The 24,870-nt window shown below is 37.5% G+C and overlaps 1 protein-coding gene and 1 long non-coding RNA gene across 5 annotated transcripts; both read left to right on the plus strand.

Annotated features, from left to right (window-relative positions):
• Nucleotides 1-686: 686 nt before the first annotated feature.
• LOC127874459 (plasminogen activator inhibitor 1 RNA-binding protein-like) lies at nt 687-23,507 on the plus strand. Of its 4 annotated transcripts, none has more exons than XM_052418805.1 (8): nt 687-1,056; nt 3,238-3,346; nt 4,159-4,380; nt 7,101-7,175; nt 9,577-9,612; nt 16,760-16,837; nt 17,128-17,365; nt 22,804-23,507. In XM_052418805.1, the coding sequence occupies exons 1-8, from the start codon at nt 831-833 to the stop codon at nt 23,008-23,010; spliced, it is 1,191 nt and encodes a 396-aa protein (XP_052274765.1). In that variant the 5' UTR covers nt 687-830; the 3' UTR covers nt 23,011-23,507. The 4 variants fall into 4 exon arrangements, with proteins under 4 accessions (XP_052274765.1, XP_052274766.1, XP_052274768.1 ...); XM_052418806.1 differs by having other exon boundaries at nt 7,104-7,175; XM_052418808.1 differs by lacking the exon at nt 9,577-9,612 and having other exon boundaries at nt 689-1,056; nt 7,104-7,175.
• Nucleotides 17,382-22,802, plus strand: LOC127874469 (uncharacterized). Its single transcript, XR_008046932.1, has 2 exons — nt 17,382-19,246; nt 21,092-22,802. It is a non-coding gene; the product is annotated as an uncharacterized LOC127874469 (long non-coding RNA).
• Nucleotides 23,508-24,870: the final 1,363 nt, after the last annotated feature.

Here is a 24,870-nt window from a genome sequence, read left to right on the forward strand (position 1 = left end):
CATAATTGATATTAATTCGTAGTACTGACCTGTATGTGTCCGCATGTGTGCCTGTAGAGATTTTTCTCGTGGAAACACTCGAGAACATATTCGACACCGTATGCTGTTTGCCGAAAGTGCGCCTTCCAAAATTAACGATGATATTTTCTCGGCTCGCGGTCGGCCCCTCTTGTTAAGGTCGCGAAATACACCTGAGTGGTCCCCTTCTATAGAATCCGCTTCCTGTGAACTAGTTGACGATGAACGCGGACTAAAAGCAACCCTTGAGTGGCCTTCGGCCCAACTCCAAGGGTACATCGTATAATACATGTGGTCTTCCTCGAAATTTAAAACCGTCTTTAATGAATACACGACAGCGTGATAATATTTACATTGGGAATTTACTCGTCAAGCCTATACATGTACACTGCTCTATAATTAGATTGGGAAATCTTGGGAACAGGTGCGTGTTCTATAATTAGCCTTCTGCGCATTGATGGAAATCAGCTATTTGTTGCAATTATTGTGGTTTAAATACTATACAAAACTTTTTCAGGCTTACGTTTGGTACTTATATAGATATTTTGTGTACGACCTTTAAGTAAAAGTCTGCCTAAATCAGGAAAAAATCGGCGAAGGTCATGGGCAAAACCCGCCGGTTACCCGTATTTGGGCATGCAAACACCATTCGGATTGTTTCGGAATCATTGTAGTCGTGCAATAACATCAAGGTAAATCCAACTGATCAGGTCACGTGCTCTATTCCGTTCCACAGCAAGGGACTCCATATTGGTGAGACTAAAATTTATAAGGCCGTAATATCCATTGACATCCTCTAAGAAAGAGGAACAATGGAGAGTGTATACGGCATAAACGTTAAAAACAAATTTGACCTTTTTGGTGACGAGGATGTTGATCCTCTAGAAATTATTGCTCAGGCAGAAAATGCCAAGAAAAATGAGCAGGACAAGAAGAAAAAGGATGACAAGGGAAAGAAAACTAAAGCTGCCAAAAAGCAGGTTTTAAAGACAGAAGACAAGAATAAACCCGCTGAAGTAATAAAGCCAGAAAAGGAAGGTATGCTTTTATTTCCGTCGCTTATTTGCATGTCGATTGCGTGTTTTTTTCTTACCGAAATTGTTTGACTTCTGTCGGCAGTCAGCACGTGTGTTTTGTCAACATGTTTCCAGGTTGTGTCTGTAAATGATATGATTGCAAAGATTTCTAGACTCTAGACGTCATGTTTGATATTGTATTGACGTATCTTAGAAGTATTTTAATTGGGACACTTTTTATTTGGTTAGTTTTAGGAATTTAAAATGTCGAGCCACCATGAATTTGTTAGTATTACATATCATTCATCATAATGATAAACGAGCAACATTCCCTCCAGTTCCTGGGAATGCAACTAGTAACAACATTTTTAATGTGAACTATTTCACCTGAATTCCAGACAGCATTTACAAGCTAAAATGAGCAACATCAACTATTTTTGGCATAAATAAACAATTAGTTGCAATAATATAACTCCCAGCTATTGACCCTCCGGGTCGCTGGGAGTTGCAACTGATTACAGGTTTATTCATGATAAGATGCCACCCAGAATATAGGCTGTGCTTTAATCAGAAATATTAGCCACATAAACCATTTTCTGGCATAAACAAACACAAATAGATCGTAAATATATTATGCGCATAATGCGCAAGTTAAAACAACTTACTTGATATGGTATGCTCGTTTAATATTTATATTATTCCAAAGTTTCATACACGTCGACGGTTCATTTAGATGTTTATGTTTTTGCTATGGACAAAGCCGAGTATTCTGACAAATTTCCTAATTCGAAAACAAGCTATAGACCACAGGCAGCAGGCAGTATCATAAAAAAATGCCCCCCCCCCCCCCCCGGACCATACCCCCCCCCCCCCCCCCAATTGTAATGTACCAACCATCTCCGGAACATCTGTAAGATAGATTGAATCTTCAATTAAAAACTTTGGCTTTCAGTTTGTTAACGTTTTTTGTATAAAGTTTTTGTTTTGAGTATTTCTCCACAAATTGCTCGCACATTGATTTCGTTGATAACACTTAAACAGGTATTGTGTTTGTTTCGATGTATTAGGTTGCTTGAACTCTATTTCATAGACATACGTGATAAATTATTTTTTGACATTAAACAATCGGTTATCAAGAAGAACTTTGGACTGTACGTATGTACTTAAAAACGCACAGAGCATTCAGGAAGAACTAAATAAACAATCGGATCATAAATACAGCACTAATGCGTAAATTAAAACAACTTGATATTACATGCTCGCCGAATAATGATTTTAATAAAAGTTCAATGGTTCACGAGAATGTATGGAAATGGCCAATGCAGAGAATTCCGGATTCGAAAATAAGCTAATTTATACAACGAATTTCCGGAATCCTCTGCAGGATCTTGTAGCTATCCCCATAACCTCCGTTAGAAAGATTGAATCGTAATTTCTGAATTTTGGCTTTCAGTGAGAACGTTTTTTGTCTCCTACCGGTGAAACCGGAGGGACTTATGGTTTGTGCTCCGTCAGTCAGTCTGTCTGTCTGTCACACTTTTCTGGATCCTGAGATAACTAAAAGTTCTTCATATTTTTTCATGAAACTTGAAACATGGATAGATGGCAGGGCCCTCAATCTGTTAAATTCACGGTTGAAATTCGGACGCATTCCCCCACCTGAAAAGTATAATTTTTTCCCCTTTTTGGGGAAAAAATTCCCCCTAAAAATTTTTTTTTTTTTTTTTTTTAATAGATAGATCATAGATGTGTCTCATGATTATTATATCTCAGTTCTATTTTAATCTAATCTTGTCAAACATACTTAATTATGAAAAAAAGCAATGAATATAGTGCAAACATGTACAAATGTAATAATTAGAGAGTAAGTAAAAAATCCCCCAAAAAGGGAAACGCTGCGAAAATTCCCCCTGCTATGGGTAGCGACCTGCTTCCCCTAAAATGGATTGAGGGCCCTGGATGGCAATATGGAAATTATGCATGTCATTTCATTTTGTTCCTATGTCAAGAATTCTGATTGCTATGGCAACAAATATATAAAAAATAATAAAACAATTCTGACAATGGTGGAGTTTCACTGGTAGGGGACAATATTGCTTGGCAATCTCTTGTTTTTATCTACTTTTTGTTTTGAGCATTTATCCAAACAAACTTGCAAATGGATGTCGATAGTAACAGTGTAACTGACTAGTGTTACCTTCAGAAAAAGTAAGTGCCGCTCCACGACAAAATGAACGGCCAAGAAGTGCTCGGCCACCAAGGGAGGAAAACAGGCCACCAAGACGGCGGGATGAGAACTATAATCCAGACAGGTACAGTTTGATTAGTTTTATAGATTAGATTGAGACTGATAAAACAACATAGATTGAGACCGATAAAACAACAATTTATGAACTGTTGTTTCTAAGAATAGAAATGCTGTCAGATTGTTAAGAATACTTTGTTTACATTTCCTTTACAATACTGACCACCTTGTCAAGCAAAACAATTTAAAAATAAAATACTTAAAAATTAAGGAATGCGTTTTTTTGGTGCAAATCATGTGTGGTTTTCTACAAAGAATGGCAGATATGGCCGATCAAAGTTGCGATTTGTAACTTGCTCATAGTAACAATAGTTACTGATAGCCAAGGATCAATGTGTGGGATACATTTCCAGCGATTTTTTCCTTCTTTATTAAGTACCTGCAAAACGTGCTTTCCCAATGGAGAAAAAAAACTACAAAATTACCAATAGCTGTCTCAAAAATTCCCAAAAGGAAAGAAAGTTTCGTCAATTTTGATCCAAAAGTGCATAAACTGTAAGTTAACCGATAACATGAGCACTGAAACTGAACATTTCAAGCGAAATTGCATGGTAATCAATATGGTATTGTTTTGTTCAATTTATACCAATCAATTTAAACGACCAGTAATTCCCAATCTGAATATTTCGCGATGCGATTTTCACAATTACAGGGGGTTTTGCACTAATTTGTCTCAATTGTTGGGTACGATTTCTTTTTTTATATGTGAAAAAAATGAGATTTCTCTGTATTTTACGTGCTGGCAATCTTAAGACTTTCAAGCTTTATTTGCAAGATGTTAGATACAAAGTGACAATGTTTTGCTGATATACATATTAGAGAGAGGAGTGAGCGACCTGCGACCACAGACAACTACCAGAGATCTGAGCGGGTAGAAGGCGGTGGTTTTGGTCAGCGCGATAGTGGACCACGGGAGGGAGGGTTTGGTCGAGGACGAGGCGGTCGGGGAAGAGGGCCGCGAGGCGCAAGAGGAGACCGTGGTGGACGTGGCGGCTTTGGAGGCAAGCGGGAGTTCGAGAGACACAGTGGAAGTGACAAAACGTATGTATTTTGGTTATGTAAAAGGCTATATTCCACTTGCATGGAAATAAGAAAATGCTAACTTTAACATCTTTATCAATTATAAATGGATTATATTGACCATGACATCAGGGCTCAACATAAATGGTTGTCCAATTGCCCTTGGCAAGTAAAAGTTTGGTCTGGGCAGGGCCAAAAAACCTTTCTTTGAAGAAGCCGAATATCGACCGCTTCCCCAACTGAAGTAACCACTTTATTCCCCCAATTTGACCACAATTTCCCCAAATACTGGAAAAATTCCCCACCAAAAATAATATCTAAACTTTGTATAAAAGTGAAAATTGTCGAGCCTTCTATTAGTCTGGAAAAACCCAGAGCTGTAAAAAGTCTCCTAGTGGGTACTCGTATGGGTTGAATAATGCCTTTCATTACCTCCCAGGGCCCTCAATCTATCAAATCTGCCCACCTGAAAAGTATACTTTTTTCCCCTTTTGGTGTGAAAAATTCCCCCTAAAAAAAAAAAAAAAAAAAAAAAAATTTTTAATAGAAAGATGTGTCTCATGTTTATTATATCTCAAATCTATTTCAATTTAATTTTTTCAAACATACTAAATTATGAAATATGCAATGAATATAGTGCAAACATGTACAAATGAAATAATGAGAGAGTAAGTAAAAAAATCCCCCAAAAAGGGAAACGCCGCGAAAATTCCCTCTCCTAAGGGCTGCGGACCCCTTCCCCCAAAGTAGTGTTAGGGCCCTGCCTCCCATATTAATCTCCTAGAGGGGTATGCATATTGATCGAATTAGTTGTCACTGTTGTGCTTACCTCGCGAATCATGACTTAATTTTGTCATTTGTAACCAATCAGCAAATAAAGGAAACAGGCAGAGTTTAAAAGCTGTAAATTGATTACATTAAAAGGCTATTACGTCATAAAATATTTACAGTCATGTGGATATTTTTGGAATATTATTGTATCAACTAAGAAATACCGGGTAAGTTATTCCTTTTTGTGCGTTGACGGCATCTGTTTCCACGCTTTTGATTTATAGCTCTTATTTGTACAGCTTGCTTTAGTTTAACAACATACATATTCATACATACATAATTCATACAGACGCTTTACTACCAAGGTCATGGAAGTAAATACGAAAACCAACATAAATGTTTGTGGCTACCCAATATAATTTATTTCATGTATCAACTCCATTATCCAAATGAAATACAAATTTCTTATTTTCCTCAAATAAGAAAAAAACACGCTATTTTTCCCCTAAAAAAAGGCTGTGGCCCCTTCCCCCAGGTTTTTTTTTCCCTTCTTTGGGACCCGCCGAAAATCTGCCTTTTCCCCTCAGATTTTTTCTTCCCCTCAGCTGGTAAATTTTCCCCTAGATTTCATTCTCCCCTCAAAAGTGTTTTTTTATATTTTTTTAATTTTAAATATATAAATTAACCTGATCAACTGTAGAAAATAGAAAAAAATATTGCATAATAAAATTGACCATTGCCTTCAATATGTTTTAAAAACAGTAAAATATGTTAAATTGATTATTTTAGACGTTTCTTACCTTATTTTCCCAAAAATCCGGATTTTCGCACGATTGTTTCCCCCAAATTCAATGTTTAACATGATTTTTTTCCCTTTAAAAAAGGCCAGGCCCTTTCCTCAAAATCGGATAAAAAACCCTGCTTCCCCAAAAAGGGTGTTTAGGCCCTGCTGGGCAAGTTATTTTAAAAATAAAAATTGGAATAACAAAAAAAGTTATTTTATAATCAAGTTGTCCGCCCGGGCAAGTGCAAAAAAGAACAAAGAAAAACATGTGTTCTTGTGGTTAACTAGTACAAATAATCACATACGATTTGCCTTATGCATGAATTTACCTCGGCGATTGTTGTTTGCGGAAGTCCGGACTAACTACGCATGGTGCGCATGCTTTTCCAAACTTATATTTAGAAATGCCGTAAATCGTTAGAAGCAATGTTTTGCAAACCCTGTTAACAGTACAGTGATGACGAGAGCTCATCGTTCATTTCTTGGTGCACTACTTTTCGCCTTGAATCTATAAAAACACATGAAAAAAGTTCATCACATGAGCTTGCTTGCTTGATCATTATTAAAAAAATATGAGGTTTACAGTTAATGTGATATTTCGTGTTTGGACAAGCGGTTTTACATTCAGGGCAAGAAGATTTTCAAAGTACTTGCCCGTCCAGGCAAAGTACTTGCCCGTCTGGGCAAGTTGGTTTTTATAGCATTTGAACTGTCTGTCCGTCCGTCCGAAACCTTTAACATTGGCCATAACTTTTGCAATATTGAAGATAGCAACTTGATATTTGGCATACATGTGCATCTCATGGAGCGCCACATTTTGAGTGGTGAAAGGTCAAGGTCATCCTTCAAGGTTAAAAGTAAAAAAATACCATCCAAGGGAAGTAATAAGCTTTAAAAGGGAGATAATTTCTTAACCTGCCAAATTATATATTGAAATTTTATTTCAAAGAGGCGCAATAGGGGGCATTGTGTTTCTGACAAACACATCTCTTAAGTTAATGTTGAGCCCTGCATGTTCCAACCAATGATAAGGGAAATGTTAACTAGTAAATGATGCTAATTTCTGTACTTTATGCTGCGCTTGGATTGGAATGAACTGCTTGGAACCTGCAATATGGAATTAAATTAATAGTAAAAACAAGCTTACAGTTGTTCTAAGAAATATATATAACTTTCCTTGCTACAGCAGTGGTGTAAAGCCTACGGAGAAACGAGACGGAAGTGGTGCCCACAACTGGGGAACTGTAAAGGATGATATTGAGTAAGTGGTTCAGTAGATATATCCCACACTGTACTGGGTCCGTATTCACAAACCCTTTTTATACGCCCGTCTATGACGGGACGTATTATGGTATACCCCGCGTCCGTCTGTCCGTCCGTCCGTCTGTCCGTCCGTATGTCTGTTAATGTCGTACGCTACGTCAAATATCCTTTGACAGATTTTCTTCAAATTTTAACACAATCTTAATATTGATAAACCCTGATCCCCTTTCGTTTTTGACGGAATTCTGAATTGTCGTTCCAGAGTTATGGGACTTTGTTCGTCAAAATTTCGTGATTTCATTGAATGTCCTACTGTAGCTATATAAAAATGTTAAAGTTGTTATAACTTTGGTATGCTTGGACCTAGAGTCTTGAAACTTGACATGAAGGTTGGCCAGAACTAGTAAGTAACCACTGGACATTTCAAGGTCATTCATTTGAAGGTCAAGGTCACTGTGACCTTGAATGTAAAAATGTTAAAGTTGTTATAACTTTGGTATGCTTGGACCTAGAGTCTTGAAACTTGACATGAAGGTTGGCCAGAACTAGTAAGTAACCCCTGGACATTTCAAGGTCATTCATTTGAAGGTCAAGGTCACTGTGACCTTGAATGTAAAAATGTTAAAGTTCTTATTTCATGTTATAACTTTGGTATGCTTGTACCTAGAGTCTTCAAACTTGAAATAAAGATTGGCCAGTACTAGAAGATGACCACTGGTCATTTCAATGTCATTCATTTGAAGGTCAAGGTCACTGTGACCTTAAATGTTAAAATGTTAAAATTGTTATAACTTTGGTATGCTTGGACATAGAGTCTTCAAACTTGACATGAAGGTTTGCAAGCACACTTAGATGACCACTGGTCATTATAAGGTCATTCATTCTAAGGTCAAGGTCACACAAGGTCACTGTGACCTTAAATGTTAAAATGTTAAAATTGTTATAACTTTGGTATGCTTGGACATAGAGTCTTCAAACTTGACATGAAGGTTTGCAAGCACACTTAGATGACCACTGGTCATTTCAAGGTCATTCATTCTAAGGTCAAGGTCACTGTGACCTTAAATGTTATTGTTGTTCATGTATCCTACCGTAGCTCAAATATCCCCCGATGGATTTTTTATACGCCCGTCTATGACGGGACGTATTATGGTATACCCCGCGTCCGTCTGTCCGTCCGTCCGTCCGTCCGTCCGTCTGTTAATGTCGTACACTACGTCAAATATCCTTTGACAGATTTTCTTCAAATTTTAACACAATCTTAATATTGATAAACCCTGATCCCCTTTCGTTTTTGACGGAATTCTGAATTGTCGTTCCAGAGTTATGGGACTTTGTTCGTCAAAATTTCGTGATTTCATTGAATGTCCTACTGTAGCTCAAATATCCTTCGATGGATTTTTTTCAAATTTCAACACAATCTTAATATTGATAAACCCTGATCCCCTTTCGTTTTTGACGGAATTCTGAATTGTCGTTCCAGAGTTATGGGACTTTGTTCGTCAAAATTTCGTGATTTCCATGCTCATGTACTTATAAAATAAACCATGTATTCAAATACAAATAAACTGAAGTAAAAAAATTATTCAAAGGGTTATTTATTACCTTACTACTTCATTGGCGAACGACGGGCGTATCATGCGCTCATGGCGCAGCTTTTATTTAGACTTCAGGAAAGAATAAAGTTTAGTCTTAGAACCAAGAAAAATATGTCCAGCTACCACTGGCAAGTATGTAATCAACAAAATGCTCCACACGATGCATGTCTAATGATGTGTAATATAAGTGGTTAATGACTGGTTTGATTAAAAATAAAAGCAATTATTGATTACTCTAAATTTAAAAAATATCCTATATTTTAAGACTAAGAAGTGTTTGTTGAATACTGACCCATGTAACATTCTGTTAAAAAATTGCAGAAGGAAAATAGCAAAAAGTGCATATAGTAACATATAGTAACTGACACAATCTGGTATTGAATTTTCACCACCATTGTAAGATCTTGTCTAGATAAGCATATCTTACCAGCTGTCTCAGATGAACACTTAAAACTTTGCACTGTTAATAAATTGTTCAAATATTAATATGCAACAAAGATTGACTGAAAATGTGAAAAAGTAATTTTTGCTGTGCCTGCTGCATGTAACCTCATCAAATGTAACAGTTTTTGATAAGAATCTAAAAGACTTGTTCACATGGCTTACTCAAGTTACTGTGTTACAGAAAAATACTGTTTTAATTATTTCAAATGATACAACAGACTATTATTTGAGAGGTCCTAATGTCTGTTGAAAACTTAAATGAGTTTGAAGTGACTGTTGACTTGAGTACACTGCTCTCAGTAGTCAATGCAGGTTGCTTGTGTTGATGGAGGTCTAAGATTCCTTTCTTTGTTCCAGCCTGCCACCAAAGGTGGATTATTGGAGGGATCCAAAGTAGGTTACACTCCATCATAGGAGCCCAATTGAGCTGCTTGTGCGAAAATGGGTCTTATGCTGTATGGTGCAAGCATTTGTGCAGTATGGTCATGAGCTACCCTGTCTGGTTATGAGGCCACAAAACTGTGCGCAGGCTGTTCTGGACTTACAATCGCTGCATATTGCATAAGACCCATTGTCGCATGATACATGCTCATTTCTCCAAGGAAACTGGGCTAATACATTCTAAATTTCAATATTCATCCTGCGTTTCTTTGACAAAACATTCCTTAAAATCTTGCTCAAACTGTGTATTTCAGCAATTCATAAGGGATCTAATGGTTAGCTGTTCGAATCTTATCTACTTTGATTATTGCTGATAATGCAGTTATAAATAAAAGCTTTCTAGTTTCTGGAGAGGCTACGCTCCTGTGATGTACGCAAGTACTCGGATATCCTGTGCTAGTCAGCGTACTGATTTGCATCCTTCTGTTTTATTATAAATGATTGTACTACATGTTTATGTATCGTTAATCTCATTTAGTGGGTTACTGTGACTAAGTCTATTTTCAATTGGAAATGTGTTCCTGCCCATTTACTTATGTCTTTTGCTTATCTCTTTAATATTTCATTCTATGTGATTGGCAGAACAAATCCATGCTCGATATATTTTGTTTTATGCCCACGCAATGTTGGCATAAAGCAGTGGCACTGTCCGTCCAGAATTCCATTTTCCATACTTCTGTTCTAAATGCTTAAAGAAATTCAGCTGATATTTGGTGTGCCAGTTTTGGCAGGTTTTTTTTCTCCACTTTTTGGGAAGATAGCCCATGGCTTTGGATTTGGGAATTTTATCGGCATTTTCATGAAATTGGGAAAATAAATTCATTAGCCTTTTTATTCCAAAAGAAAAGTCCACTGATAAGGGAAATACTAAATTTGATAACTCTGTATAATCATTCAAATTTAAAGAACAAAATCATATAGTACTTTGTTCGATGTAATTGAATTAAAATTGAGATAAAATACGCATAAGACACTTCTTTCTAAAAAAATAAAATAAAATATTTTGTTATTTTTTGAAATTGGGAATTTGTTGCCACATTTTGGGAAAAAGTTTACTTTTTGGGATTGGGAACATAGCCGAATGTCGGCTATAAAATCGGGTATAAAAAACCCTGTTCGTTCTGGCCCATTGATTTTTTGGCGAAGTTATGGGCATCTGACATAGGAAATTTTCTCTAGAATAACTATATTTAAGAGGATTTGTTCACTTCAGATATTTACCCGATTTTTGGTTTGCGAGTCTACCTACATGACTTACAGATAATATAGTGTTCTGGTCCAATGGCTGAGTTTTGGGGAAGTTATGGGCCTTGGACTTAAAAATGTTGTCTATAATAAAAAAAATCTTGAGGTCTTTCCAAATGCTTTGAGATATATAGCGGAGTTTTGGTATTTGAGTCTACCCACATGACTTACTGATGAAATGCGAGTTTCATTCAACGTTATGGGCTTTGGATCTAGTAGAAGTTTTCTCTACAATGACCATTTTTCTGAGTTTTTTCCGATATTGAGCTGAGTTTTGGTATGTGAGGATATCTACATGGGTATGTGAGGATATCTACATGACTTACCAGGGCTCAACATTAACTTTTGAAGCCACTTGTCCGGTCATATATGTAGACCAAAATCGTTCAAAATACATGTTAACATAATTGTAGGCAGGGCCAAAGAAAAAATATGTCTGGAGCCGTTGACCCAACCGACCCTTTTTTTTACCGCCGACCCTTAACTTTTTTCTTGCTCAGAGTACGAAAAAATTTAGAATGAAAAGTTGAAAGATCGATCTTTCTTTTAATGCCAAAATTATTGTTCGTTAAGCAGAAATAGGTGTCCGCATCTTAAGTTAACCCGAACTTGACACGAAGGCTGAGCATTTTCTTCCACCATTTTGTATTGAAACTGGAATTCAGGGTAGCGGAAAAAATCCAATAACAAGGCAGTCATATTTATATCGAATAAAACCCGACTGATTTTAGAAGGTAAATACATTTTAAACATTATTTCAAATTATTGTAATTTAAATTTCGGTATTTTGTAATATAATTTAATTATACAAACCGATCGTACCCTCGATTTGAAGTTTGACAGCTTGGCGTTTGTTTTTATGTGAACGTTTCCGTGTTTTATTAAATGAAAACATAACCTCAAGTGTGCAACAGTACTTGCTTATCTCCCTCAAGTGTGCAACAGTACTTGCCTATCTCCCTCAAGTGTGCAACAGTACTTGCTTATCTCAATAAGGTCAATATCTGTAATATCTTTCATAGTTTTTGTGCACAAATATCCTTTAAATAATTTAAAATATGTTAATGCGAAATGGTTATCTATAGTCATGAGTACAGTGTAGTATCAATTGAAAATATCAGAATATCTCGCGCTTTGTCATATAAACGTAAACAAATTATAATCAACACAGTTTTGTGGTAACTCCACATAAATAATGGATATAAAATTTTAAAGGCATTTTTTCTCAGAAATTAAATTATAAAGACCACTTGTCCCGTCGGACTAGCAAATTCTTTATTTACTTATCCGGACTAACAATTTATTTGTCCCGGACAGTCGAACTACCGTTAATGTCGAGTCCTGCTTACAGATGTAGTGTGAGTTTCGTACCGGTCCATTGATTTTTTGCAAGTTATTGGCCATTAACTTCAAACGTTTCTCTATAATCTTTTTCCTGAGGTTTTAAGCTCTACTGGCCGAAGGCCTGAAGAGCTTATGTCATGGCGTGGTTTCCGTCATCCGTCCATGCGTGCCTTAGATTCTTTTCAAACTTGTTCAGTGTCTTTATATTAATGAGGACTCGGAACTTTATTGAAAATGTGTTACATCAGAGTAAAAAGTCCAGAATTATCTCCCCTTGAATTTGAGAAAATTGTGAAATAGGCTTGTTTACGCAATAAAGTCCACAGTTTTCATCCAATCATTTCCCAACTTGCACAGTGTCTTTATCTGAATGATGAGTCAAACCCTATTGAAAATGAGCAATATCGGATTTTTAAGTCCAGAATTATCTCCTCTTGAATTTGAGAAAAAAAATGAAAATCTTTAATATTTTGCCATAACTTTTGCAATATTGAAGATAGCAACTTCTTATTTGGCATGCATGTGTATCTCATAGAGCTGCACATTTTGAGTGGTGAAAGGTCAAAGTCATCCTTCAAGGTCAGAGGTCAAATATATGTGGCCAAAATCGCTCATTTTATGAATACTTTTACAATATTGAAGAAAGCAACTTGATATTTGGCATGCATGTGTATCTCATGGAGCTGCACATTTTGAGTGGTGAAAGGTCAAGGTCATCCTTCAAGGTCAGAGGTAAATATATATGTGGCCCAAATCGTTTATTTTATGAATACTTTTGCAATATTGAAGATAGCAACTTGATATTTGGCATGCATGTGTAACTTATGGAGCTGCACATTTTGAGTGGTGAAAGGTCAAGGTCATCCTTCAAGGTCAGAGGTCAAATATATGTGGCCCAAATCGCTTATTTTATGAATACTTTTGCAATATTGAAGATAGCATTTGATATTTGGCATGCATGTGTATCTCATGGAGCTGCACATTTTGAGTGGTGAAAGGTCAAGGTCATCCTTCTAGGTCCAATATATGGGTCAAAATTGCTCATGTAATGTAACTTCTGCAATTTTGAAGCTAGCAATTTTATATTTTACATGCATGTGTATCTCATGGAGCTGCACATTTTGAGTGGTGAAGGGTCAAGGTCATCCTTCACGGTCAAACATCATATAGGTGGACATTGTGTTTCACAAACACATCTTGTTTCCATGGAAAATGTTTTCAATGGGCATATAGCTGCTGTGTGACTTCAAAGTGCAGTTGTGGGCATTGTGTTTCACAAATGCAGCTGGTATTGGGAGTACTTGTACTTTCTAGGGTTGGTTCCTTTTAAAAATCAAAGAATTATGACATTACGGATTTGCAGGTTATGTCAAAAGAATGCTAGTAAAGACGGGAACTTGTTCAGCAGGGAACTATCAGTGCTGTGAATTTTTTTTTTGGATTTGCAGAAATTTGGGACTTGACAACACAGGGGTCACTTTTGAGGAGAAAAATTAAGTTTGGGTTATAATGAAGGATTAGTTTCTGGAAACCAATGTTTGAACGAACAACAAATCAATAATTTATAAATGTTAAAGCCCATTTCCAAGCACCATTACCCCAATCCAGTCATTAAGCCTTCTCACAACCGGTCGCTCAGCCAATCATATTGACTGGTAGTGTTCCTTCATTGTTTCTCAGGCTTGCCCAAAATTACACGAAATGTTAAAATATGAAAGTTTTAACAGGAAATGAAAATTAACATATTGACAGTCATATGCATAAGAAATCAATTTAAATTTTATTGTAAAATGTCAGTTTTAAATGCTTAGAAATGTGATGATGTTTTGATTGGGGAAAATGTGTTAATGCTGCAATTTCCGAGTTTTGTTAGGTAATAAACAGTTGGTCTGTTTTCTTTTTGAGAGCAATATGCTACATCGCAGACCAAATGAACTGGCCAACTGTAATAAGCGCCAGTTACTAACATTGTATACAGGTGAAGTATACAATTGGGTATTTATTCACACAAGTTGACTGTCAATAAAATACCTTCAGAGTAAATATAAGAACATTTACATGGTAAATGAATTTCTTGTAATGCTCAAGTTAAAAAAGCAGTTGAATTATCATTGCTATTAGTTTTTAACCAAACAACAGCGATCAGGCAGAATTTTCTGCAGTTTTTTATGCCCCCCTTCGAAGAAGAGGGGGTATATTGCTTTGCTCATGTCGGTCTGTCGGTCCGTCCACCAGGTGGTTGTCATACGATAACTCAAGAACGCTTGGGCCTAGGATTATGAAACTTCATAGGTACATTGATCATGACTCGCAGATGACCCCTATTGATTTTGAGGTCACTAGGTCAAAGGTCAAGGTCACAGTGACCAGAAATAGTAAAATGGTTTTTGAATGATAACTCAAGAACGCATACGCCTAGGATCATGAAACTTCATGGGTAGATTGATCAGGACTTGCAGATGACCCCTATTGATTTGAGGTCACTAAGTCAAAGGTCAAGGTCACGGTGACCCGAAATAGTAAAATGGTTTCCGGATGATAACTCAAGAACGCATACGCCTAGGATCATGAAACTTGATAGGTAGATTGATCATGACTCGCAGATGACCCCTATTGATTTTGAGGTCACTAAGTCAAAGGTCAAGGTCACGGTGACCCGAAATAGTAAAATGGTTTTCGGATGATAACTCAAGAATGCATACGCCTAGGATCATGAAACTTCATAGGTAGATTGATCATGACTTGCAGATGACCCCTATTGATTTTGAGGTCACAAGGTCAAAGGTGAAGGTTACGGTGACCCGAAATAGTAAAATGATTTTCGGATGATAACTCAACAACGCTTTTGCCTAGGAACATGAAACTTCATAGGTACATTGATAGTGACCCGTAGAACTCTATTGATTTTCAGGTCACTAGGTCAAAGGTCAAGGTCACAGTGACAAAAATCGTATTCACACAATGGCTGCCACTACAACGGACAGCCCATATGGGGGGCATGCATGTTTTACAAACAGCCCTTGTTTTAAGCAGCGGTTCACAGCCCTGACTATGTATTTTGTTTAATTGATCAGGGCATGGGTGTCATCTAATACATTTTCCTAGGAAATGCATGTAATTTTAGCTTTTGTTCAAGTTTTATAGTCGTAGTTTGTGTTGCTAATTTTTGAAAATATTCACTGCATAAAAGGTGGTGAGATTTTGTTAGAGAGCATTGCAAAGGTTGTTTTCATTGTAAAGTGGTACAGCTTTGTTAATCCATTTATGCCTAGCGTCTAGAAAAAAAAAGCCTTTGCAAACAGCGTAGACCCAGATGAGACGCCGCATGATGCAGCGTCTCATCAGGGTCTGCACTGTTTGCTTAAAGGAACTTTTGTAAGAAATATTCTAAATATAGAAATAAATAAACTATACATCCCTAATTTTGGAAATAAATTGATCCAATTTAGAAGGATGGGAGAGTCCACTAGGCATAAATGGGTTAATCAATAGTGCAGTCTCTGCAAAAGTCTGCCAGCCCTCGGATAAAGTCGGCAAAAATGCTTGATGTTAAGGTAAAAATTCCATAATATAATGGTAAAAAATAATTTATATTGCTAATTTGAAGTTAATGGGGTAGTAAGTTGTATTTGTGCCAATAATAGTCTAGGGATTACCAGACCTAAAGAAGTAGGGACTTCTGCAGAGACTGGTTTAGATACACAGAGAGCATGATGTGCATGCACTGTACTGTACTGTTTAAAATTACCATCTCAATTGCATTTAATGAAAAATCTGTCCTATTAATTGGTAAATGCTCAATCTTGTAGCGTCTGTGTATCTGTGTGTGTTTACGTGCATGTATGTTACCATTACAGCAACTTCTGCTCTATAACGAGTTATGTATCTTGTGCTCTGTACATTAACATATTGCTAGTCTCTTCTGGTGATTGTAACCTGCACTCATCAGTGAAAAACACAGCACGAGTTATAAATGAGTAAATTAATTGTGGATTTCAAAGCTTATTTGCATATAACACTACAAGGAAATTTTAACTGTATAAATATTAGGCAAACAAAAACTATTATGCCCACATGGGGGAAAATGGATTGTTCTCGGAAAACTTTATCTAGAAGTTAGAGCGAATTTCCAGTGGGTCTTGAGGGAGGAAAACAAACCCTGCGAAAAATCCAAGTACTGTAATGGATTAGACTTAAATACTTGATAAAAGTGTACGCTTGAGATCGTCATCCATAAGGGCGCGTATCTGCTTTTGCTTTAGAAAATGGAAATGCTGGGCTTCAAAACTGCCGCACAGCACAAACAAATGTCTGGGTATATTTTAACTGCTATATGAGTGATGAGTTGTCATCCTGGATATCCATAACTGTTTATATGCCCCTAGGTAGCTTGATACAAACAACAACGTATCCTAGGTGAAATTATTGTGCCGATGTTTATGAACAGTCACAGATGCTCTACATATTTTGGTGTAAGCACCTTGTCCACATATGGGTTCTCTTCTTCCAGGGAGCAGATGAAGGAGACCACTGAGGAGCCCCAGGAATGGAACCCCCAGGCCGAGGATACAGAAAACAAGGACCCCAAGTATGCAACCAACAATTGCAGGCTTTTAATTTAATAATTGTTAGTGCCTGATTTATTTAAACATGGGTGAAAAAAAAATCGAAATTATTGTTGGGCTAGTTAACAGTTCAAGAATTGTTGTAATAAAAGAAAACCATTTTATATTCTGCAGAAACTGGTTGACATGGATGACTCCTTCCATTACATGTATTCATGTGTGCATTTCATTTTGCTATATTTCATGTAATGACATACTTCAGGGAAACTTAAATAATGCATTATTTCTAAAAAATATTTTACTCATTTTCCAGTGAGAGCACTGAGTCAGCTGGACCAGTTGATGAGGCTGAGGAGGAGGCAGAGAAGCAGATGACCCTGGAGGAGTGGAAGAAGATGGAGGAGGCTAAACGTGTGAAATCCGAGTTCAAGCTGCGCAAGGCCAACGAGGGAGTGGACACCAGTCAGTGGAAGGGCTCTCATATGTACAAGAAGGCTCCCGGGGCTGAGAGTGAGGAGGAGGAAGAGTCCGAAGAGGAGGAAGAGGAAGATGTGAGTTTACAAACAATAGGTTTTTGTTGAAGCAATATTCTTCTGTTTGTCCATTTTAGTCTGATACTGAATAAGATGATAAATGTACTTCACTCGCATCAAAATTTAAAGGATTCTTACGAAAACACTGGTTCAGTGTGTCCGTCCCTTATATAGGTTAAATATGATAATATTCTCTCAGTAATTTTATATTTATTTATTATTTTTCAATGTGTATAGGTCTAGTCCTTCAATGGCAGTATAAGTTTAGTAAAAAAAAAGAAAAGGTGCATATCTTGAGTCCTATGCCATATATAGCCAGCATAGCTTCAGACCGTCCTGCGCATGGGATCACTCTGGTCAGGAGCTACCCTGCCCTCTTTAAATCCATTTAATGTGATGTGGTTTGTGGACAGGGTAGCTCCGGACAAGACTGAATGCTGGCTACCCTGCCCTCTATAAAGCCATTTAATGTGATGTGGTTTGTGGACAGGGTAGCTCCGGACAAGACTGTGAATGCTGGCTACTTTGGTTGCATATGGCACATGATGCATTTTCGCATTACACAGTTAACCCTTTCCCGGTCAGAAGTAAAGTGAAAATTGCTCTATGCAAACAGCATAAAAGCAGATCAGCCAGTGAGGAACTAGCAGTCTGCTCAGGTTTAGAAATGAAGCATTTAAAACTTGAATGTAGTAAGAAAGGTGTTAAAATTAATTTGATTTTTTAAGGGACTACAAATGCATCAGTGTGTTTCTGAGGGGTAAAGGGTTAATATAATGTTAGCCACGCTCTGTGAAAAGGGGGTTTAATGCATGTGTGTAAAGTGTAGTGCATGTGCGTGAAGTGGAGTCTCAGAAAGTGTAGTCTCAAATAATCAGGTGCAGTCAGCACAGGCCAATAAGGGACAGCCCTTTCCGCTGTTATATTTTTTATAAGTTTAGGGGGGTATACAAGAGTGAGGTTGTCGGTCAGTCCGTATATAGGGGCTATATAGGAGTCACTTTGTCGGTCGGTCTGTCCCGAAATTTCATCCGATCTTCACCAAACTTGTCACAAGTTGTATCTTGATGATGTATAGGTCAAGTTTTAATATGGGTCATGCCAGGTCAAAAACTAGGTCACGGGGTCACTTTTGTGTGTTTTAGACCGAAAGTGTGTCCGGACCATAACTATGTCATTTATCGTTAGATTTTAAAAGAACTTGGTACATTTGTTCACCATCATGAGACAGTTTGTCGCGTGATAAAAGTACGTCGATATCTCCAAGGTCATGGTCACACTTGGAGTTCAAGGGTCAAATGCTTGTCCGGGCCATAACTTTATCATTTATTGTGAGATTTTAAAATCATTGGGCAAATTTGTTCACCATCATGGGACGGTATGTCGCGCAAAAGAATTACGTCGATGTCTCGAAGCGTTGAGTTCAAAGATTAAAAATGGCCATAAATGAGCTTGTCTGGGCAATAACTATGTTGTTCATTGTGAGATTTATAAATCATTTGGCACATTTGTTCACCATCATTGGACGGTGTGTTGCTTGAAAGAATTACGTCGATATCTCCAAGGTCAAGGTCTCGCTTTGAGTTCAAAGGTCAAAAATGGCCATAAATGAGCTTGTCCGGGCCATAACTATGTCATTCATTGTGAGATTTTAAAATCATTTGGCTGGCATATTTGTTCACCATCATTGGACGGTGTGTCGCGCGAAAGAATTATGTCGATAACTCAAAGGTCAAGGTCACACTTTGAGTTCAAAGGTCAAAAATGGCCATAAATGAGCTTGTCCCGGCCATAAGTAAGTTGCTCATTGTGAGATTTTAAAATCATTTGGCACATTTGTTCACCATTATCGGACGGTGTGTCGCGCGAAAGAATTACGTCGATATCTGCAACGTCAAGGTCACACTGTGAGTTCAAAGGTCAAAAATGGCCATAAATGATCTTGTCATGGCCATAACTATGTCATTGATTGTGAGATTTTAAAAATACCTGGAACATTTGTTCACAATCATTGGAGGATGTGTCATTCGAAAGATTTATATCGATAACTCCAAGGTCTAGGCCACACTTAAAGTTTAAAAGAAAAAAAAAATGGCCATAAATTTGGACGGCATGTCATGCAAAAGAATTCAAGAGTTCAAGGGTCGAAATGGCCATTAATGATAATGGCATTATAATTCTTAAAAATCGCCATAAATTTGATTCTCTTGTTTTGTGAAGACAGCATGCAAAATAGTCTGTGTCAATGCGGCACTTGGGGGTATACGTCACGTCTATGACAAAGCTCTAGTTCAAGTTGTTTTCATCCGATCTTCGCCAAACTTGGTCAGATGTTGTATCTTGATGATGTCTAGGTCAAGTTCGAATATGGGTCATGCTGGGTTAAAAACTAGGTCACGGGGCCACTTAGTACATTTTACACATTCAGCATGTAGTCTGCTCTCTAATTCAATAGTTTTCATCCGATCTTCAGCACACTTGCTCAGAAGTTTTATCTAGATGATGTGTAGGTCAAGTTGGAACATGGGCCATGCCGGGTCAAAAACTAGGTCACGAGTCTCTTGGTGCATTATAAACATTGAGAATGGTGTCCGCTGTTTTTTGTGAAGACAACATGCATAATATTCTGTGTTATTGCGGCATGTGGGGGTATTCGTCACATCTGTGACAAAGTTTTAGTTTTATTATGTTGCAAATTCAGAATTCAATGGGATTCTCTAAGGTAGATAATTTATTTATCAATTCTAGTTCTTTATACAAAAATAAAATATATATATTTAGTTGTGTTTGTTAAATTTTGCACCCGAGATCTGTCTCTGCCTTGTAGACATTTGACATTTGCACGGGTGCTAGAGTAATAGGAGTATAGGTTCTGTGACTGCTTTAAGTATTCACAGGGTACAACTCTCCTTACAAAACATGCAAGCAGAATCAAGACCCACTGTTACTATTACCCCCACAAACGATGTGTAGGTCAAGTTTGAACATGGGCACTGCCGGGTCAAAAACTAGGTCACACGGTCACTTAGTGCGTTTTAAGCATTGATCACGTGTCCGCTGTTTTTTTGAGAAAACAACATGCAAAATATTCTGTGTCAATGCGGCATGTGGGGTTATTTGTCACATTTGTGACAAAGCTCTAGTTTTGTTTAAAGAAAAATTCTTAACAAGAATATAGTTTAGTCAGAAAGTGACAGCACAGGCTAATAGCGGACAACACCACTAACATGCATGAAACACCCTTTTTATGCACCCAGTAGGGTGGCATATAGCATTTAAACTGTCTGTCCGTCCGTCTGACCAAAAACTTTAAAATTGGCCATAACTTTTGCAATATTGAAGATAGCAACTTGATATTTGGCATGCATGTCACGATGTGTATGTGTAAGAATTACGTCGATATCTCCAAGGTCAAGGTCTCGCTTTGAGTTCAAAGGTCAAAAATGGCCATAAATGAGCTTGTCCGGGCCATAACTATGTCATTCATTGTGAGATTTTAAAATCATTTGGCTGGCATATTTGTTCACCATCATTGGACGGTGTGTCGCGCGAAAGAATTATGTCGATAACTCAAAGGTCAAGGTCACACTTTGAGTTCAAAGGTCAAAAATGGCCATAAATGAGCTTGTCCCGGCCATAACTATGTTGTTCATTGTGAGATTTTAAAATCATTTGGCATATTTGTTCACCATTATTGGACGGTGTGTCGCGCGAAAGAATTACGTCGATATCTGCAACGTCAAGGTCACACTGTGAGTTCAAAGGTCAAAAATGGCCATAAATGATCTTGTCCGGGCCATAACTATGTCATTGATTGTGAGATTTAAAAAATACCTGGTACATTTGTTCACAATCATTGGAGGATGTGTCATGCAAAAGATTTATGTCGATAACTCCAAGGTCTAGGCCACACTTAAAGTTCGAAAGAAAAAAAAAATGGCCATAAATTTGGACGGCTTGTCATGCAAAAGAATTCAAGAGTTCAAGGGTCGAAATGGCCATTAATGATAATGGCATTATAATTCTTTAAAATCGCCATAAATTTGATTCTCTTGTTTTGTGAAGACAGCATGCAAAATAGTCTGTGTCAATGCGGCACTTTGGGGTATACGTCACGTCTACGACAAAGCTCTAGTTCAAGTTGTTTTCATCCGATCTTCGCCAAACTTGGTCAGATGTTGTATCTTGATGATGTCTAGGTCAAGTTCGAATATGGGTCATGCTGGGTCAAAAACTAGGTCACGGGGCCACTTAGTACATTTTACACATTCAGCATGTAGTCTGCTCTCTAATTCAATAGTTTTCATCCGATCTTCAGCACACTTGCTCAGAAGTTTTATCTAGATGATGTGTAGGTCAAGTTGGAACATGGGCCATGCCGGGTCAAAAACTAGGTCACGAGTCTCTTGGTGCGTTAAAAACATTGAGAATGGTGTCCGCTGTTTTTTGTGAAGACAACATGCATAATATTCTGTATCAGTGCGGCATGTGGGGGTATTGGTCACATCTGTGACAAAGTTTTAGTTTTATTATGTTGCAAATTCAGAATTCATCGGGATTCTCTAAGGTAGATAATTTATTTATCAATTCTAGTTCTTTATACAAAAATAAAATATATATATTTAGTTGTGTTTGTTAAATTTTGCACCCGAGATCTGTCTCTGCCTTGTAGACATTTGACATTTGCACGGGTGCTAGAGTAATAGGAGTATAGGTTCTGTGACTGCTTCAAGTATTCACAGGGTACAACTCTCCTTACAAAACATGCAAGCAGAATCAAGACCCACTGTTACTATTACCCCCACAAACGATGTGTAGGTCAAGTTTGAACATGGGCCATGCTGGGTCAAACACTAGGTCACAGGGTCACTGAGTGCGTTTTAAGCATTGATCACGTGTCCGCTGTTTTTTGTGAAAACAACATGCAAAATATTCTGTGTCAATGCGGCATGTGGGGTTATTTGTCACATTTGTGACAAAGCTCTAGTTTTGTTTAAAGAAAAATTCTTAACAAGAATATAGTTTAGTCAGAAAGTGACAGCACAAGCTTATAGCGGACAACACCACTTACATGCATGAAACTCCCTTTTTATGCCCCCAGTAGGGTGGCATATAGCATTTGAACTGTCTGTCAGTCCGTCTGACCAAAAACTTTAAAATTGGCCATAACTTTTGCAATATTGAAGATAGCAACTTGATATTTGGCATGCATGTCACGATGTGTATCTCATGGAGCTGCACATTTCGAGTTGTGGAAGGTAAAGGTCATTCTTCACGGTCAAAAAAAAAAAAAAAAAAAGCAATCCAAGGGAAGTAATAAGCTTTAAAAGGGAGATAATTTCTAAACCTGACAAATGATGTATTGAAATTTTATTTCAAAGCGGCGCAATAGGGGGCATTGTGTTTCTGACAAACACATCTCTTGTCTTTAATATAATAGTATGTTATGTCCACAGGAGGAGGAGCAGAGAAAGAAGAGATTGATGAATGAGATCAAGTTCACATTCAACGACTCTCCCAGACGGGGTCGTGGAGGTCGTAGACCCAGGGGTCCCCGTGGGGGTCGTACAGGAGGTCGCATGGGGGACCGGCGCTCGGGCACCGCAGCACCCAAATTTGATGATGAGAACGACTTCCCATCACTCATTAAATCTCAAGCCTAGGAGGTTAAACGCCACCTTATGTGAGGCTAAAAATAACCCTAGAACTTGCGTGTTGGTATCTCTGTGAAAGTACTTTTAAATCATGGTTTAATTTATGTTCACATGTGCGGCCATTTATCATATTCATTTTTGCATGATGTGGGGATCTGCCAGAGTTGTATATTTGCCTTTTATTAAAGGCTCGATACTCGCTGAAACCTCGCGACATTCTCTATCACAAGACTGGAATATGTGTGTGAAATGAATTAATTTGCAATAATAGTCGTTAACTGTTGATAAATGGTACTACAAAAAACAACATTTGTGCTCATGTAAGTGGCAAAATTGCCAGTCGTATTTATACCTCTTATTAGAAGTGTGTTGCATGGTTATTGGAGGAGGAAGGAGTCATTTTTCGTGGTTCATTTTGTTTATTTAACCATCTTTATAAACCATGATGTGAGATATTAGGCTAGCGCAAATAATTTTGTTATTTAATAATAAAAATTTAAAGGCCATTTTGATTTGTTTTATATATCTTGGATGTTTACAAATCTTCAGCCATTGTTAAGCAAATGGCATTACAGTTTCTATATGAAAAAAGATAGTGGAAAAATACGAGCATAGGGCATGAATGGCTATATGAAATTAAGTCGTCCCTGCTTGAATTGACCAATTGCTCAACAGATTGAATCTGCGTTTTTCCTTTGTCCAAGGATGTGATGCAAATCTTAATGTATTGGATGTCGCCCAGTAATATATTTTACCACTTGCATGTGATTAGGGTTTTACTTGGCTATATTGCCGCTTAGTTCCTTTTTGGCACAACCGCTGCAGGATCCAACCCAATAATGCTTAAGTTATTCCATGGGCACACCATAGCCCTGTTGTAACATATAGTGTGTTAAACATCTTAAAAGCGTTAGTCTAGCTTAGTTTAGCACTATAAATTGTGGTCTGTTCATTGAATTTGTGTAAACGTTATTTCTGTTTGAAAAGAACATACAAAATGATATTGACCCCTCCAACTGTGCATATAGCTTTTGCTGGATAATCAATAAAGAAGAAGTTAAAGTGCATGTTTGTTACATACCATAAAAACAGGTGTTGAATGTGTGCCAAGTAATTTTAAAACTATATATGGAAGAGACATGAAATTTCAAGCTGATTTATGGCCAAATTTGATTGACATCTAAGTTTGATATTGGTGTTTGAGGTGGTTAGACAGATGTAACACACAAAATGGTGGCTCCTCATGGTTGTCAATTTGTGTGAGTTATCTAAGAAAAGCATGAATGACGAAGTAATGTTCGATTGGGCACTTTCTGCTCAGGTTCTACCTAAGTACCACAGATACTCTAGTATACTAAAAAGTGCTCAGGTACGCAATTAAATACTAAACAAGAGATGTGTTTGTCAGAAACAATGCCCCCTATTGCGATGCTTTGGAGCCATATGATATCTTTGACCTTGAAAGATGACCTTGACCTTTCACCACTCAAAATGTGCAGCTCCATGAGATACATGTGCATGCCACTTATCAAGTTCAACAGCGCCCTCAAACTACTTTGGGGGAAGGGGTCCGCAGCCCTTAGGAGGGGGATTTCTTTTGTAAATGGGGGAATTTTTATAACGAAAAATCAAACTATGTTTAACTGTTATAAACATATATTTCTATATATGCGACTGTCTATATAGGACAGAAAGGTGGACTTTTACTCAATCTATATAACAGTAATCTTATTTTAAAGTCCGCCATTATGTCCTTTTTGTTCCTCAAACAAGCTAGTGCTGTGTCCATTTGCATGCAAAGTCTGTCTTAAACCAAAGATCGCGACCATGATATATCCGGCGCGCGATATAAATTGTCAGGTTATTCAT

Source organism: Dreissena polymorpha, chromosome 3, assembly GCF_020536995.1.
Source record: "Dreissena polymorpha isolate Duluth1 chromosome 3, UMN_Dpol_1.0, whole genome shotgun sequence".
In the NCBI taxonomy this organism is placed as follows: domain Eukaryota; kingdom Metazoa; phylum Mollusca; class Bivalvia; order Myida; family Dreissenidae; genus Dreissena; species Dreissena polymorpha.

Bases quoted from the DNA above. Each gene is read 5' to 3' on its own strand.
- LOC127874459 (XM_052418805.1), top strand. From the start codon at position 831: ATGGAGAGTGTATACGGCATAAACGTTAAAAACAAATTTGACCTTTTT. The intron at 3,347-4,158 runs GTACAGTTTGAT...TATACATATTAG, and splicing joins GAGAACTATAATCCAGACAG to AGAGAGGAGTGAGCGACCTG. The intron at 17,366-22,803 runs GTGAGTTTACAA...TTATGTCCACAG, and splicing joins AAGAGGAGGAAGAGGAAGAT to GAGGAGGAGCAGAGAAAGAA.